The 15,246-nt window shown below is 41.7% G+C and overlaps 1 protein-coding gene across 1 annotated transcript; it reads left to right on the top strand.

Annotated features, from left to right (window-relative positions):
- Positions 1-267: 267 nt before the first annotated feature.
- Positions 268-15,241, top strand: COCH (cochlin). Its single transcript, XM_021695535.1, has 11 exons — positions 268-301; positions 390-437; positions 3,244-3,400; positions 4,634-4,767; positions 5,453-5,515; positions 6,848-6,892; positions 6,992-7,139; positions 10,585-10,688; positions 11,383-11,609; positions 12,002-12,518; positions 15,066-15,241. The coding sequence occupies exons 1-11, from the start codon at positions 268-270 to the stop codon at positions 15,239-15,241; spliced, it is 1,653 nt and encodes a 550-aa protein (XP_021551210.1).
- Positions 15,242-15,246: the final 5 nt, after the last annotated feature.

Below are 15,246 nucleotides of genomic sequence, written 5' to 3'. Positions count from 1 at the left end.
CCCCCTCTCCCGGGCCGGGGTTGCACATCGATGCTGGGTTTGGCTCGATTTGCAGCCAGAGCATCGCCTCCAGATAGAGAGGCGCTAGCTCCCGGGCAGCGGCCTCTTAGGTCACCTCCCCCGCTCCACCGCCCCTGGGTTTCCGAGGGGTGCGGGATCTCCAAGGGGAGGGCGGGCGCAGTGTGGTGGGGAAGTAGGGGCCTCCGTTCCCGGGAGCCTCCCTCGCATTCTCCCTGTCTCCCAGGTCCGAGGAGCCCCTCCACTACCATGTCTGCAGCCTGGATCCCAGTTCTCTGCCTCGGTGGGTACGCGCCCCTCCCCACCCCCTTCCCGTCGCACCAAGCGGGGCGGAAGCTGGAGCCAGCCCTCGCGCTGTCCTTTCTTCGCAGGTGTCTGTCTGCTGCTGCTGCCGGAGCCTGCGGGCAGCGAGGGAGCGGGTGAGTTGCGGGTTCCCCGGTTGGGGAAGCAGGGCTAAGTCCAGGCGGTGGGAGGGGTTGGGGGCCGGCAGGTAGAGGAGCACTCAGACTGAGCCCCTAGACCTTGGCCCCGGGGACCAAAGCTGGAGGGCGCCAAGGTTGGAGCGGCTGCCGGGCGCACACCCATCCATACCCACGGCGTATCTACTCCGGCTTACCCATTTCTCCCACGCGAGGGGGCCCCTGGTTCCCGAAGGGGACGTTCTTCCCAAGGCGCGGAGAAGGAAGCGTCCCCGAATCTACACTCACATCGCGGGAGGCACCTGGCAAGCGGAGCATCGGCATCGAAAGGTCAAGGCAGGGGAGTATTCGTTGAGTCCTGCCGAGTGGCACACTAGTCTCGGGTTGTCTCCGGCGTTTGAGGTCAGGAAGCAGCCTCCCAGACCCGACTTCACACTGTCAGAGCTGACAGAGATAGAGATGCTTACATCCTTGTCCCACCTTGCTTGAACTCCTGGTTTCTAGGAGTAACCCCTATTTGTAGCCCATTTCATATTGGAGAGAGTCTAAAAACAGTTTGTTCCACGTGTAAAAGTCCGAGTATGGGTGTGTGTGTTTTCTACAATATAAATGGCAAACTCTTTTACAAAATCTGTCGTGTTCTTCTTGAAAGGAGAAATGAGGGTAAGCATTGCCCTGGGCTGTTTTCAGCACCCCACCCCCACCACACACACACACACACACACACACACTCTCTCTCTCTCTCTCCCCCCTCCCCCTCCCTCCCCTTGCCCTCCCTCCCTCCCCCTCTCTCCCTCACTCAAGTGAGTGTTGGCAGCTAAAGGCAGAGCCTCTGATGACCCGGAAAGTGGGAGGAAGGATTAAGGCTGTTTGATCACATGTATAAGGCTCACAGGTATGAGGCTACTGTTGTGGGTAAGGATTTTAACTTCCCCAGCAATCTAGAGTGTTTCAGAGCTAAGGAATCCGCATTTTAGCTGGCATTCTGCCTTCCCTTCCAATAGAGATGTATAGTTCAGGGTGCAGCTCAACATAGAAAGCTGATAGAAAAGGGTCATTGGTAGAGGCAGGCTACTCAAGTGGGCAGATGACCAGACAGTATTACTGTCTTGGAAAAAAAAAAAAAAAAGGTGCTTTTTTGGTTTTTTATTAACATTTGTTTCAAAAAGGTTTGGATAACCACAATTTCTTGTGTTTGGAAAATAGTATTTAATAACATTATTCTCAACTTAATATTTATAGTAAATTGATGAGTTAACATATTATATTGTTACTTGCTGCCAATAACTTGTCTACCAAACATCTTTTATAGTAAGAACTTCAATTCTTGATTAGTTTGGGTTGGTATGTAAAATTTGAGAGTATTAACACTTTTCTAAAAATGCATTCACTGCATGATAAATCTCTCTCGACAGATTTGGAGCAGAATTAAGCGGGTTCAATTCAGATAAAAATGCTTCACTTCATAGAGACTAACTTCCCTGTTTCCTATCCTGCAGGAGTTGGGCTGTGTGACCTAGGGCAAATTAACCCCATTGCTTTAATTTCTGCATCTGTAAAATGAGTGATTGAGCTAAAGGACATTTGTAAAGGGAAACATCTGTTCACTGGCTTGTTTAAATTAAGATACAATTTTTGCAAACAATGAATCATGGAACACTACATCGAAAACTAATGTGTGGGGGCACCTGGGTGGCTCAGTTGGTTAAGCGACTGCCTTCGGCTCAGGTCATGATCCTGGAGTCCCGGGATCGAGTCCCACATCGGGCTCCCTGCTCGGCGGGGGGTCTGCTTCTCCCTCTGATCCTCTTCCCTCTCGTGCTCTCTGTCTCTCATTCTCTCTCTCAAATAAATAAATAAAATCTTAAAAAAAAAAAAAAAACTAATGTGTGGTGATTAATATAACATAGTGAAAATAAATTAATTAAGATACAATTTTAAGGCACTGCATTTGGAGAAAAACTGGTGTAAATGGTCCTCGAAGCAAAGGATGGGAACTTAGAGGTTTGTGCATGTGTCTATGAAAATGTTTCTCATTGGGGTGCCTGGGTGGTTTAGTCGGTTAGGCGTGCGACTCTTGATCTCAGCTTAGGGCTTGACCTCAGGATCATGAATTCAAGCCCTGCATTGGGCTGCACACTTGGTATGGAGCCTACTTTAAAAAAAAACAAAAAGGGAAATGTTCCTCACAGGCTCAGCCCAGATTTTAATATCTTTACCTCAGGCACCTGTGTCCATAGTTGTTTTAGTAATTGAGATTTTTATTTTTCTAGAATGAATTAATAAATGGTGAATGACTAATGTCATTTTCTAGTTCTGTTATATTTCCAATTATGTATTCCCAAACTGATAAGAATTGAGAAAATTCTTCCAATAGGCTTTGTAGTGGCTGAGGACTAGATTAAATTGGAAAACTGGTTTTTGGGTAGCTAAAATTTGGAATGGTGTGGAACCATACATACATTAATATTCTTTTTTTTTTTTTAAAGATTTTATTTATTTATTTGAGAGAGAGAGAATGAGAGACAGAGAGCAGGAGAGGGAGGAGGGTCAGAGGGAGAAGCAGACTCCCTGCTGAGCAGGGAGCCCGATGCGGGACTCGATCCTGGGACTCCAGGATCATGACCTGAGCCGAAGGCAGTCGCTTAACCAACTGAGCCACCCAGGCGCCCCATACATTAATATTCTTAAGTGTAGAAACTAGGGAGATAAATCTTCAATCTCCTACCCTAGTTCCCACCCCACCCCACCCCTGACACCCCTCAGAATCCTAAGAATGTCATTACACTCCATCCTTTCTTTTCAGTTCCCATTGCTATCACATGCTTTACCCGAGGCCTGGACATCAGGAAAGAGAAAGCAGATGTACTTTGCCCAGGGGGCTGTGCTCTTGAGGAATTCTCCGTGTTTGGGAACATAGTGTATGCGTCTGTATCAAGCATATGTGGCGCAGCTGTCCACAGGTAAGCTGAAACATGTAAGGGGAGAGAAATCCAAGTGTAATAATATCCTTTCCCTCTTTAGCCAAATGGACCCCCCACACACCTTCTTTCTTTTGGTACCAGTATTGGCCACAGAAGATGGATACATTTTTAAGGTTTTCCTGGATATCCTTGAAGCACCAGCAACACAAAGGAAGCTTTTTGACAAAAGGCAAATTGTATTATTTCTTGGTAGCTAGATCCCTATAATTTTTAGAACATTCCTAATAATGTAATATATTAGTGAGTTTTTACTATGTGCTAGACATTGTTTTTAATTTCCATGACAACTCTACAATTGTAGAGAGTAGGTACAATTTTATTCCATTTTATAGATGAGGAAACTGAACTCAGACAGTTGCCAACATCTTGCCACTGTTAGCAAGGGCCCAAACTGGAACTGAGAGCCCAGGCTGCCTCCAGAGCCCATATTCACCACCCACTCTGCTATCCTGCAAAACTTTTTTTTTTTTTTTTTTTAATGAAGTCCAAGGACATATAAAGTACCTTGGAAAACTAAGAAAATTATTTGGTTCTATTAACTCTGAATCTCTGAGCTGTAGGGAACAGGATCCTACAGGTATGTTCCTATCAACATTTAAGAAGTTTGACAGCACAATACCATTTCTCCCAGGCATATTTTGTACCTGTGTAATCAAGTTTTTCAAAAGGCTGGCAGCATCCATATATATCTTCCCTGATGAACTGTTTTCTTTTTTTTTCTTTTTTTTTTTTTTTAAAGTATTTATTTATTTTAGAGACAGAGCACAAGACGGGGGAGCGGGAGCGGGAGAAGCAGACTCCCTGCTGAGCAGGGAGCCCGATGCGGGACTCGATCCTGGGACTCCAGGATCATGACCTGAGCCGAAGGCAGTTGCTTAACCAACTGAGCCACCCAGGCGCCCATCTTTTTTTTTTATTTTATTTTATTTATTTGACAGAGAGAGACACAGAGAGAGAGGGAACACAAGCAGGGGGAGTGGGAGAGGGAGAAGCAGGCTTCCTGCCAAGCAGGGAGCCCGATATGGGGCTCGATCCCAGGACCCTGGGATCACAACCTGAGCCGAAGCAGATGCTTAATGACTGAGCCACCCAGGCGCCCCGATGAACTGTTTTCTTAATTAATCAGAACAATAGATGTAACATGGCACTAGAAGTCAGTCAGATACCCCTGAAAAAGCGTGGTGGAATATCAGCTGCTTTTCTGTGTTACAGGGGAGTAATCAGCATCTCAGGGGGACCTGTGCGAATATATAGCCTACCAGGTCGAGAAAACTATTCCTCAGTAGCTGCCAATGGCGTTCAGTCTCAAACACTTTCCAGATGGTCTGCTTCTTTCACAGTGACAAGTAGGTACAATTACATTATTCTTTCTTTTGTGTAAATATTGCTTCACCCTCCCCCCCACCAAAAAAAAAGTTCTGTTTTTCTTAGTCCAATCTCTTTGACTCTGATGAAAAAGCCTACAATCAAAACTCAGAGGAGTCAACAATGGGTTAGAGTCAGGGGACTGGACAGGCGAAGACCCACTCAAGATAAACTTGGCTGCATGCGAGAAGAATAATCTTGCTGTTAGAAGATTGCAGTAGAAGCTTGCATTGTCTGAAGTGTCTGGGTGGCTCAGTCAGTTAAGCATCTGACTCTTGATTTCAGCTCGGGTCCTGATCTTAGGGTCATAAGTTCAAGCCCCATGTTGGGCTCCACACTGGGAGTGGAGCCTACTTAAAGAAAAAGAGAAAGAAAAAGAAACTTGCCTTGTTTGCAATCAGAATGCCCTGACATTTACCAGGTAACATTAGATCAAAACACTAGTGAATGAAAATGAATATGAATTCATTTTTGGTGATCCTTTTAAAATATGATTTAATAGCTAAAAACCCATTTTGGTTCTTTGAAAGTAGCATGAAGCAAGTATTGATGTAATTGCCATCACTCGATTATATTTATCATTCCATAGACCCCTAAATTATATTCATTATGCTTTGATGGTAAAGAAGGAAGAGGAAAAAATAGTCTTCTCTTTATTTTTATCAGAAGGAAAAAGTGGTACTCAGGAAGCCACAGGACAAGCAGTGTCCACAGCACGTCCACCAACAGGTATGAAATATGGAAGTTCTCTCCTAGTTGCCTGGCACAGCATTTGGAAATTAAAAAATAAACGTGTTGTTGATAGCTTTCCTTTTAAAGGAAATTGATATTAAACACAACAGGGGCACCTGGGTAACTGAGTCGGTTAAGCGTCTGACCTTGGCTCAGGTCATGATCTCAGTGGGAGGGGCAGAGGGAGAAAGAGAAGCAGACTCCCCGCTGAGTAGAGAGCCTGACCTGGGGCTCAGTCCCAGGACCCTGAGATCATGACCTGAGCCGAAGGCAGACGCTTAACTGACTGAGCCACCCAGGTGCCCTCAAATAAATAAAATCTTTAAAAATTAAAAAAAAAAGGGGTGGCTCAGTCGTTAAGCATCTGCCTTCGGCTCAGGTCATGATCTCAGGGTCCTGGGATCGAGCCCCACATCGTGCTCCCTGCTCTGCGGGAAGCCTGCTTCTCCCTCTCCCACTCCCCCTGCTTGTGTTCCCTCTCACGCTGTGTCTCTCTCTGTCAAATAAATAAATAAAATCTTTAAAAAAATAAAACAAATATCTTATGGTTACTGGTATATTACATAAAGAAACACATACTTTTTTATTTCAAATTCATATCCTTCTATTTGCAATTATAAACTCTGCTACCAAACATTCTCTTGAAGTCCTACTATTTCTGATTTGATAAACCCCATGCCTAGAAACTGGACAAAGTAAAAGTACCATGAACTTCCTAGCTGCATTTGCCATATGCAAAAAGGAATTAGTATGGGTCCATTTTAACAAATAGCCAGGGATCTCTTTTCCTAAGACTGTGGCAGTTGTTTTTTTTTTTTTTTCCTAAGATTTATTTATTTATTTGAGAGAGAGCACAAGCCAGGGGAAAGGGCAGAGGGAGAGGGACAAGCAGATTCCCCACTGATCAGGGAGTCTGACATAGGGCTTGATCCCAGGACCCTGAGATCATGACCTGAGCCAAAGGCGACACTTAACCGACTGAGTCACCCAGGCGCCCCAAGACTGGCAGTTCTAAAGTCAAAGGAATTAAGAACATTAGAATCTAACTCGAGTTTCCAGTCCTGCCTCAACTGTGGGTTTGAGATATCAAGTCCTGAATTAGTGGCATATCAAATATATAGGCCTACAACAGTTCTGACTTGTTTCTTTGCTGGGGCATTGCTTCCCCAGTCCAGAAAACCATGAGAAAATTAATTTTTTTTAGGAAATTAATTTTTTAAAAACAAGTATTATTTTTAAGAATGACACTCCCTGTCATGAGCTTTTTCCCATGTGGGCTTCTTGCTATGAAACTCTCTTCACTAATGCCAAGTGCTTCCTTGGTTTCAGGGAAACGACTAAAGAAAACACCTGAGAAGAAAACTGGCAATAAAGGTAAGAGTCCAGATACCCATTTGGGAAAGTAACTTTCACTCTCCCTCCCTCCCTCTCTCTTGAAACTGCTAACAGAAAGACTTGTTTGGGTATTCACAGACTGTAAAGCAGACATTGCATTTCTGATTGATGGAAGTTTTAATATTGGGCAGCGCCGATTTAATCTACAGAAGAATTTTGTTGGCAAAGTGGCTCTAATGTTGGGAATTGGAACAGAGGGACCACACGTGGGCCTTGTTCAAGCCAGGTACCAATCTTGTTAAAATGGGTGGAGACTTGATAAATGATTAATCCTTTTAGTGGATACATGCATTTCAGTTCAAAATAAACGTATTGAGTGTGGACTATCTGAATTCCCAAACTATGAATACAGGGTTTAAGACAGCTAAGTAGACTAGGTAGGTCTAAGTGCTTCCTTTTTTCCAAAAAGGAAAAAGCTTTCCTTTTTGGAAAGATTGAGAATTACATGCTATTTGAGGACCAGAAGGTAAACTAAAAGGTTTTGTTGCTCATACAAATTACATCTGCACAATATACTCTACTCAATTCTTAATTCCTCTTTGCTGAAGGAAGAAATGATCTGTCTATCCCTCCTCCCTATTCTGTCATTCTTTTAAACATTTAGCATAGTTCCTTGGAGATCTGAAGCTCCACCTTTTTAATTTTGTTCATTTAAAAATAATATCGATGGCTTTTAGGATTATAATATGCTCACTATAGAAATTTGAAAAACATATAAAGCACAAAGAAAACCAATTTCCCAAATATGCCCCTCATAGATAATCACTATAAAATGTTTTATATCCTTTATTTTTTTTTAAAGATTTATTTATGAGAGAGAGAGAGAGAGAGAAAAAACATGAGCCGAGGGAGTGGCAGAGGAAGAGGGAGAAGCAGACTCCCCACTGAGCAGGGATCCATCCCAGGACCCTGGGATCATGACCTGAGCCGAAGGCAAACGTTTAACTGAATGAGCCACCCAGGCGCCCCTCCTTTCAGTATTTTAAGAAAATTTGTTTGTACATGTGTATGTGTGTGTGTGTGTGTGTGTGTGTATAATTGAAGTATAGCTGACACACAATGTTACCTTAGTTTCAGGTGTACAACATAGTGATTCAACATCTTTATATGTTACACTATGCTTACTGTAAGTGTAGCTACCATCTGTCTCCATAGGATGCTATTACAATGCCACTGACTACATTCCTTTTATTCCTTTTATTCTCCTGACTTACTCATTTCATGACTGGAAGCCTGTAACTCCCACTCTTCTTCACCCATTTTGCCTATCCCCCACCCCTCCTACATAGGTGTGTTGCTTTTTCAAAAGCTCCAACTATAAAAATGAATTATGTCCTGTTTTTTAACCCTTAATCATTCGAGCATTTTACCAGATCACAACTACTCTTCAAAAATGATGTTTTGGGATGCCTGGGTGGCTCAGTCGGTTAACCATCTGACTCTCGATTTTGGCTCAGGTCATGATCTCAGGGTCGTGAGATCCAGCCCTGTGTGGGCTCTGTGCTGGGCATGGAGTCTGCTTAAGATTCTCTCTCTCCCTCTGCCCCCTCCCCCACTCACCCATGCCACTCACACACTCTCAAAAAAATTTTTTTTATAATGTTCCTTTGCATGGTATTTAACCATTCTTCTGTTTTTTCTTGTTGTTTTTTTTCCCACCATTACACATTACATTATGATTAACATCCTTATGTCATCCTGTGCCATCTTTGATTAGTTCATTAGACTAGATTCCTGAAAGTGAAATTGGGTCAAAGTGTTCTGACATTTTTAAGGCTTCTGATGTAAAGTTAAATTGCTTTCTAGAAAGTTGATCCAGTTTAAACTGCTGTCAGCAGTGTGTAAGGGTAGCACCAGTACTACAAATATTAATTTCTATTTCATTCTTATGTTATTTTTTACAACTGGTTCTTAATTTAGATAGTTTTTTTTTGGTAGGAGAATTTAACTTTGTTTTCTACATAATTTAACCATTTGTCCCATACCTTTAAAATAAATGAGCTTCTTATTCCATTGATTTGAAATACCAATTTTATATACAAGTTTAGGCAAGTCAGTTTCCTTGATCTATAAGCTAATTCCACATCTTTTCCACAATGTTTTGATTATTGTAGCTTTATTGTACATTTTACATCTCAGGGGGCAAATTCCCCTCAGTACTTTTCTTCTTAATTTTTTTCTTCGCGATTTGTATCCAAGTCTTTTTCAAGACAAAACCTACACTATCTTGTACATTCAAACAAAGACTAGCTTCTCTATAACTTCTTGGCTTATAGTTTTCCTACTTTAGGAAGAACATCAGAATAAACTATATCAAGAGTTTATATTTAAGCAGGATAACAGAATATATCATTAAGGATGCAAAAACAAGACTAAATCTCAAATCACAATTTGGATAGTTGAAAAGTGACCATTAAAGTGAAAAGGGTATCAACCCGTAATATCTGATTTTGTGACCCAGCATTCCAGCAGATATACAGAAATACAATCAGTGCTATATTTCTCTCTCAAAACTCTTGACTTAATGTTGATTGATAATACTAAGATCTTAAAATTTTACACTTAATGAAATACTGACTTATCTAAAAACTAAACACAAAAAGTGTTTAGTTGGTGCTTTTAACTGTTTTTACTCAGCCTGGTCTCTACTGAACACAGGGTAGTGATAAAAGTGAGCTGAAAAAAAAAGTGAGCTGAAATCCTTCTATTAAATATGGAAAATCCCAAATATTATAATATACATTAAGATTGGTAATGTCGGGGCGCCTGGGTGGCTCAGTCGTTAAGCATCTGCCTTCGGCTCAGGTCATGGTCCCAGGGTCCTGGGATCGAGCCGCACATCAGGCTCCCTGCTTCGGCAGGAAGCCTGCTTCTCCCTCTCCCACTCCCCCTGCTTGTGTTCCCTCTCTCGCTGTGTCTCGCTCTGTCAAATAAATAAATAAAATCTTAAAAAAAAAAAAAAGATTGGTAATGTCAATATCCTTTATTACAACAAAAATTCAATATTGTAATCCTTCATAATTTATTTTCTTATACCTTCTCATTTTTAAAATGTTGGTCCCAGTGTCCTTGAAATTGCCTCTTCTGACCAGAAACTGTGGAGTATTTAATAGGCCCATTCTGTTGAGTGCTACCAGGGTCTCACACTGGAACAGACCTAACCTCACACCCAGCCACCTTCCAACTCTGTGCTGCCCAACTCTGCAGATTTCCATTAAGCCCAGTGTTCTGAGCCAGGCCTGGTTTGAGGGGCACCATACAGGTTAGGCATGGATTCTGGTGTCAGACAAACCTGAATTTGAAGTACAGCTATGTTTTGTTGGGCAAGTTACCTAAATGCTCTGAGCCTCCGTTTCTTCATTTATATGATAGGGATAATAGTTTCTACCTTGTAGAGTTATGATGAAATGAGATGATATGTATTATATGTATATAGCATATCACCCAGAATAAAGTAAACCCTCAAGGTAGCAATGGTTTTTGTTACATTTCCGCAAGATGCCTTAAAATTCAAGTAAGGATGCAATACCTTAATTGACTGTATACTATGGGATTAAGAAAGAAACTTAGGCATTGTCTAATTTAAAGACTTTTTTTTTTAACATATATAATATTGCTTGTTTTACCTTTCCAGTTCTCCCTAGATAACATTTTTTCATTTTTCCACTTAGTGAACATCCCAAAATAGAATTTTACTTGAAAAACTTTACATCAGCCAAAGATGTTTTGTTTGCCATAAAGGAAGTAGGTTTCAGAGGGGGTAATTCCAATACAGGTAAGTAGACTTTGGCCCCTGGGATGTAACACAAGAGAGGGTTATGAGTGATCAGACCTATAAAACAGTTTTAGGCTCTTTTATATAAGCAGATGTAAACCTCTTCCTCCTGGCACTGAAATCTTGGCTAGATTTGTAGTCGATCATCTAAGATACTCAATTTGTAATGGAAAATAGGCCAAAGGGCTAATTAATATTGCTTGTTTAAAACACAAAAAAGTATTGTGCTTTATAATCCTTATATTGGATAGAACAGATAGCCACTGTTCAGCATGTTAAAAAGAAGCAAAGATCAACAGACTGATTTAACAAATGGAGATGGGGCAGAAAGAACTAGAGAAGCACTACAGACCCTTTGAAGGAACATTTCTTGTTCGGAGTCTCTAGTGGTACTAGTCAGTCAGCGAGGGGCTAGACAGAGAGCAAAAGTACAGGAGTGGGAGTCAGTTGGGTTTCTGACTGGTGATTGACGTACAGTAAGGAAACATGAGGCTTCTGGGAGGTGATGGGGGAAGTAATGTGGGTTGTGAAGACAAAACAAATAAGCCTGATGGATAAAGTTTCCCAACTATTATAGAACCAAGTTCTATGTAAGTTAAATTCTTAAACTTTGGTGGCATCAAGTTGGTACAGGGAAATGGAAATGTCATTTGAGCGGTGGTGCTGTTCCAGCTTGCTTCTTTTTCAAACCTAGGAAAAGCCTTGAAGCATACCGCCCAGAAATTCTTCACAGCAGACACTGGAGTAAGAAGAGGGATCCCCAAAGTGGTGGTGGTATTTATTGATGGCTGGCCTTCTGATGACATTGAGGAAGCAGGCATTGTGGCCAGAGAGTTCGGTGTCAATGTATTTATAGTGTCTGTGGCCAAGCCTATCCCTGAAGAACTGGGGATGGTTCAGGATGTTGCATTTGTTGACAAGGTAAGGAGGTGAGGGTGTCTTCTGTTATGGTAGTGATTTAATTCTGGACCTCGAGGCATAGTGCTGACTGGCTCTTATCTGAATTAACTTTGAACAGTCAAGACAGAATGTTTTTTATAATTGTTTTAATGTTTCTATAATTTTTTTTTAAAGATTTTATTTATTCAACAGAGAGACAAAGCGATAGAGGGAACACAAACAGGGGGAGTGGGAGAGGGAGAAGCAGGCTTTCCGCCGAGCAGGGAGCCCGATATGGGGCTCGATCCCAGGACCCTGGGACCATGACCTTGAGCCGAAGGCAGACGCTTAATGACTGAGCCACCCAGGTGCCCGTAATGTTTCTATAATTTTTAAGAAACAACTTTTGATCTCTTTTCTCTCTCCCTCATTAGGCTGTCTGTCGGAATAATGGCTTCTTCTCTTACCACATGCCTAACTGGTTTGGTACCACAAAATATGTAAAGCCTCTGGTTCAGAAACTCTGCACTTATGAGCAAATGATGTGCAGCAAGACCTGTTACAACTCCGTGAACATTGCCTTTCTAATTGATGGCTCCAGCAGTGTTGGAGACAGTAATTTTCGCCTCATGCTTGAATTTGTTTCCAACATAGCCAAGACTTTCGAAATCTCAGACATTGGTGCCAAGATAGCTGCTGTACAGTTCACCTATGATCAGCGCACAGAATTCAGTTTCACTGATTATAGCACCAAAGAGAATGTCCTAGCTGTTATCAGAAACATTCGCTATATGAGCGGTGGGACAGCCACAGGCGATGCCATCTCCTTCACCGTTAGAAACGTGTTTGGTCCCGTGAGGGAGAGCCCCAACAAGAACTTCCTGGTAATTGTCACAGACGGCCAGTCCTATGATGATGTTCGAGGCCCTGCTGCTGCTGCACACGATGCAGGTAAGGTTCTTGTCCTTCGTCTGGGTAGGGAATTGAGGGGTTCAGTGAGTTTTGTAAATATAAACTTAAGCATTTACTTTATTGAACAAACACCTGCATTATGGCAGTCACTGTTCTTTTTTTTTTTTTTTAAAGATTTTTTATTTATTTATTCATGAGAGCCAGAGAGAGAGACAGAGGCAGAGGGAGAAGCAGGCTCCGCGCGGAGCGGGGAGCCCGATGCGGGACTCGATCCCAGGACCCTGGGATCATGACCTGAGCCGAAGGCAGACGCTTAACCGACTGAGCCACCCAGGTGTCCCTGGCAGTCACTGTTCTAAGAGCTTTACCCAACATTAACTGATTGAGTTGTCAAACCAGCCCAATGAATTTCATTCTATGGATAAGGAAACAAATTTCCTCAAAACCACACAGCTAGCAAGTGGTGAGGCCAGCATTCACACCCAGGCAGTCTGGCTGAGTCCACACTCCTCATCACTGTATTGTTGGGAGAATGCCCAGGAGAACCATGTCATGTGTCAGGAAAACATGTTACAAGTGCTTAGACTTTAATTCGATTCCATCTAAACTTCCTTTTTAATATCTTTTTCTTCTTGAGATAATAAAAACACACTCTAATGTGAAAGGGTACAAAAAGGTCTTCTTTCTCCCTTACCCCAACCTTAATATTACTTTTGGCAAAGGCCACTCGTTCCTGAAAACATCAGCATAATGTGTTGCTGAGATCAAATAGGGCAACAAAAAGCTGGCATTCCCTTTCCTGGGATAAAACTGAGTGATTGCAGTCCAATAATACTTAAAAAACAAAAACGCTAACTTGGGAGAGGGGAATTAGCAGCCTTGCATTTTTCTATATTCTTACATATATCCTTTTCCCTATTTAATTCCTAATGACTTAACCTTTTTCCTTTGATACATTTATTAGCACGTTAATGTACTTATATATTGATGGAATACTGTTACTTAGTGGGTACACTGATACATGGAATTTAAGCTATACATTGGCTTATTTTTATAGATCTGGCTTATTTTATACATCAGCAACTAACCCAGATCAAAGACCTGTTTGCTGTCATACTCCTTAAAAATGCGGCTTATAGGGGCACCTGCGTGGCTCAGTCCATTGAGCTTACAACTCCTGCTTTCGCGTCAGGTCACGATCTCACAGTTGTGGGATCAAGCCCCACGTGGAGCTCGACACTCCATGGGGAATCTGCTTGAGGGTTTCTCTCCCTCTGCCCTTCTCCCCAGTTGCACATGCACTCTCTCATAAATTTTTAAAAATGTAGCTTACTGATATAATTTATGGTTAATAGGCTTGGCTTCAGGCTAAATTAAGTGAACTTCATTAATTCAAATATATTTTCCCTAATTAGTTGAACTTCAGGAGGTTGGGCCACACCATTTTCATGAAAATTATCCTTTAGTGATAGTAAAGTCAAAGTTACCAAGTTAACAAAAGCCAGAATACAGAGTAGGCTTTCAAGGCTGGGTCATAAGCTGTAATTAATGTATTTGGTCCAAGCTAACCACTCTGAGCTTGAATTCAATCTACAAGTGAGGAAACCTGAGGGGAGAATTTTTTTTTTTTTTTGCCAGGTGAGTATTGACTGGGTGTTAATAGTTTCAAGGAGCTTTTATATAAACTTAACCTGCTTTATTTATATCTTAAGTATTCACAACTCTTGGCACAGAATACCACTAGAAGGGGGATGAAGTCTTAGAAGCTCTTTCAGAAACTCAAAACATTATAGGGAATTTCACCCAAAAGAAAGATGGTAAACAACTACTGCACTTGGGATTGAGGTGAATCAAACTAATGTAGTTATCACCCTAGCCAAAATGTATTCAGAGTAAAAGCCTTCCAGTAGCACAAGGGAACGCAGAGGTATGCCTCGGTGTTATGTAACTAGAAGAAATTATTCCAGCTTCACGTACCTTTCTCTTTGGCTGTTTTTATCACCAGATTTTTGCTTTGGTCAGATTTCTGACTACAGGTCAGTTTGCCAATTTAATATACAAATCAAAATGGAAGAAAGCTCTCAATATCCACAGAGGCCTAGTCGCCATCCTTGGCAATGCAACAGCCTTAGAAAACTTCCATTTACGTATCCCAAATTTTGTGCCATTCTTTCATGCTGTTACATTGGCTAGGACTCCAGTAAAATAGAGTGAGGACAGTAGACAGCCCATTCTCATGCCAATCTCAGGAAGTTTTCACCGTTTCACTAAGTATGTTATTAGGGTTTTTTTTTTTAATGATATTTATCAGCTTATCCAATATTTGTCAGTGATCATGTGATTTATCGGTTAATGTGGTAATTTATACTGATGGCAGAGCTTCTGTTTTTGATTCAATTGTCAGTCATTCTCATCACAGTGACTGTTAAAACCTACCTAACCATTTGGTGAAGGAGATTTAGTTCTTCAGACATTACTAGAGTGTTTTTCTATAACTGTTTACTAATTCATGAAAAATATTTACCCCTGATTTTATATATAACCTGGAACTTGGTTTTAATTCACTTAAAAATATTTTCATTGTAGGTATCACCATCTTCTCTGTTGGTGTGGCTTGGGCACCTTTGGATGACCTGAAAGATATGGCCTCTAAACCAAAGGAGTCACATGCTTTCTTCACAAGAGAGTTCACAGGATTAGAACCAATTGTTTCCGATGTCATCAGAGGCATTTGTAGAGATTTCTTGGAATCCCAGCAATAATGGGG

The sequence above is a fragment of the Neomonachus schauinslandi genome, chromosome 9 (assembly GCF_002201575.2).
Source record: "Neomonachus schauinslandi chromosome 9, ASM220157v2, whole genome shotgun sequence".
Classification (NCBI taxonomy): domain Eukaryota; kingdom Metazoa; phylum Chordata; class Mammalia; order Carnivora; family Phocidae; genus Neomonachus; species Neomonachus schauinslandi.
The sequence above is the reverse complement of the archived record's forward strand: the minus strand, read 5'-3'. Positions and strand labels throughout refer to the sequence as shown.

Bases quoted from the DNA above. Each gene is read 5' to 3' on its own strand.
- COCH (XM_021695535.1), top strand. From the start codon at position 268: ATGTCTGCAGCCTGGATCCCAGTTCTCTGCCTCG. The intron at 302-389 runs GTGGGTACGCGC...CTTTCTTCGCAG, and splicing joins GATCCCAGTTCTCTGCCTCG to GTGTCTGTCTGCTGCTGCTG. The intron at 5,516-6,847 runs GTATGAAATATG...CCTTGGTTTCAG, and splicing joins CACAGCACGTCCACCAACAG to GGAAACGACTAAAGAAAACA.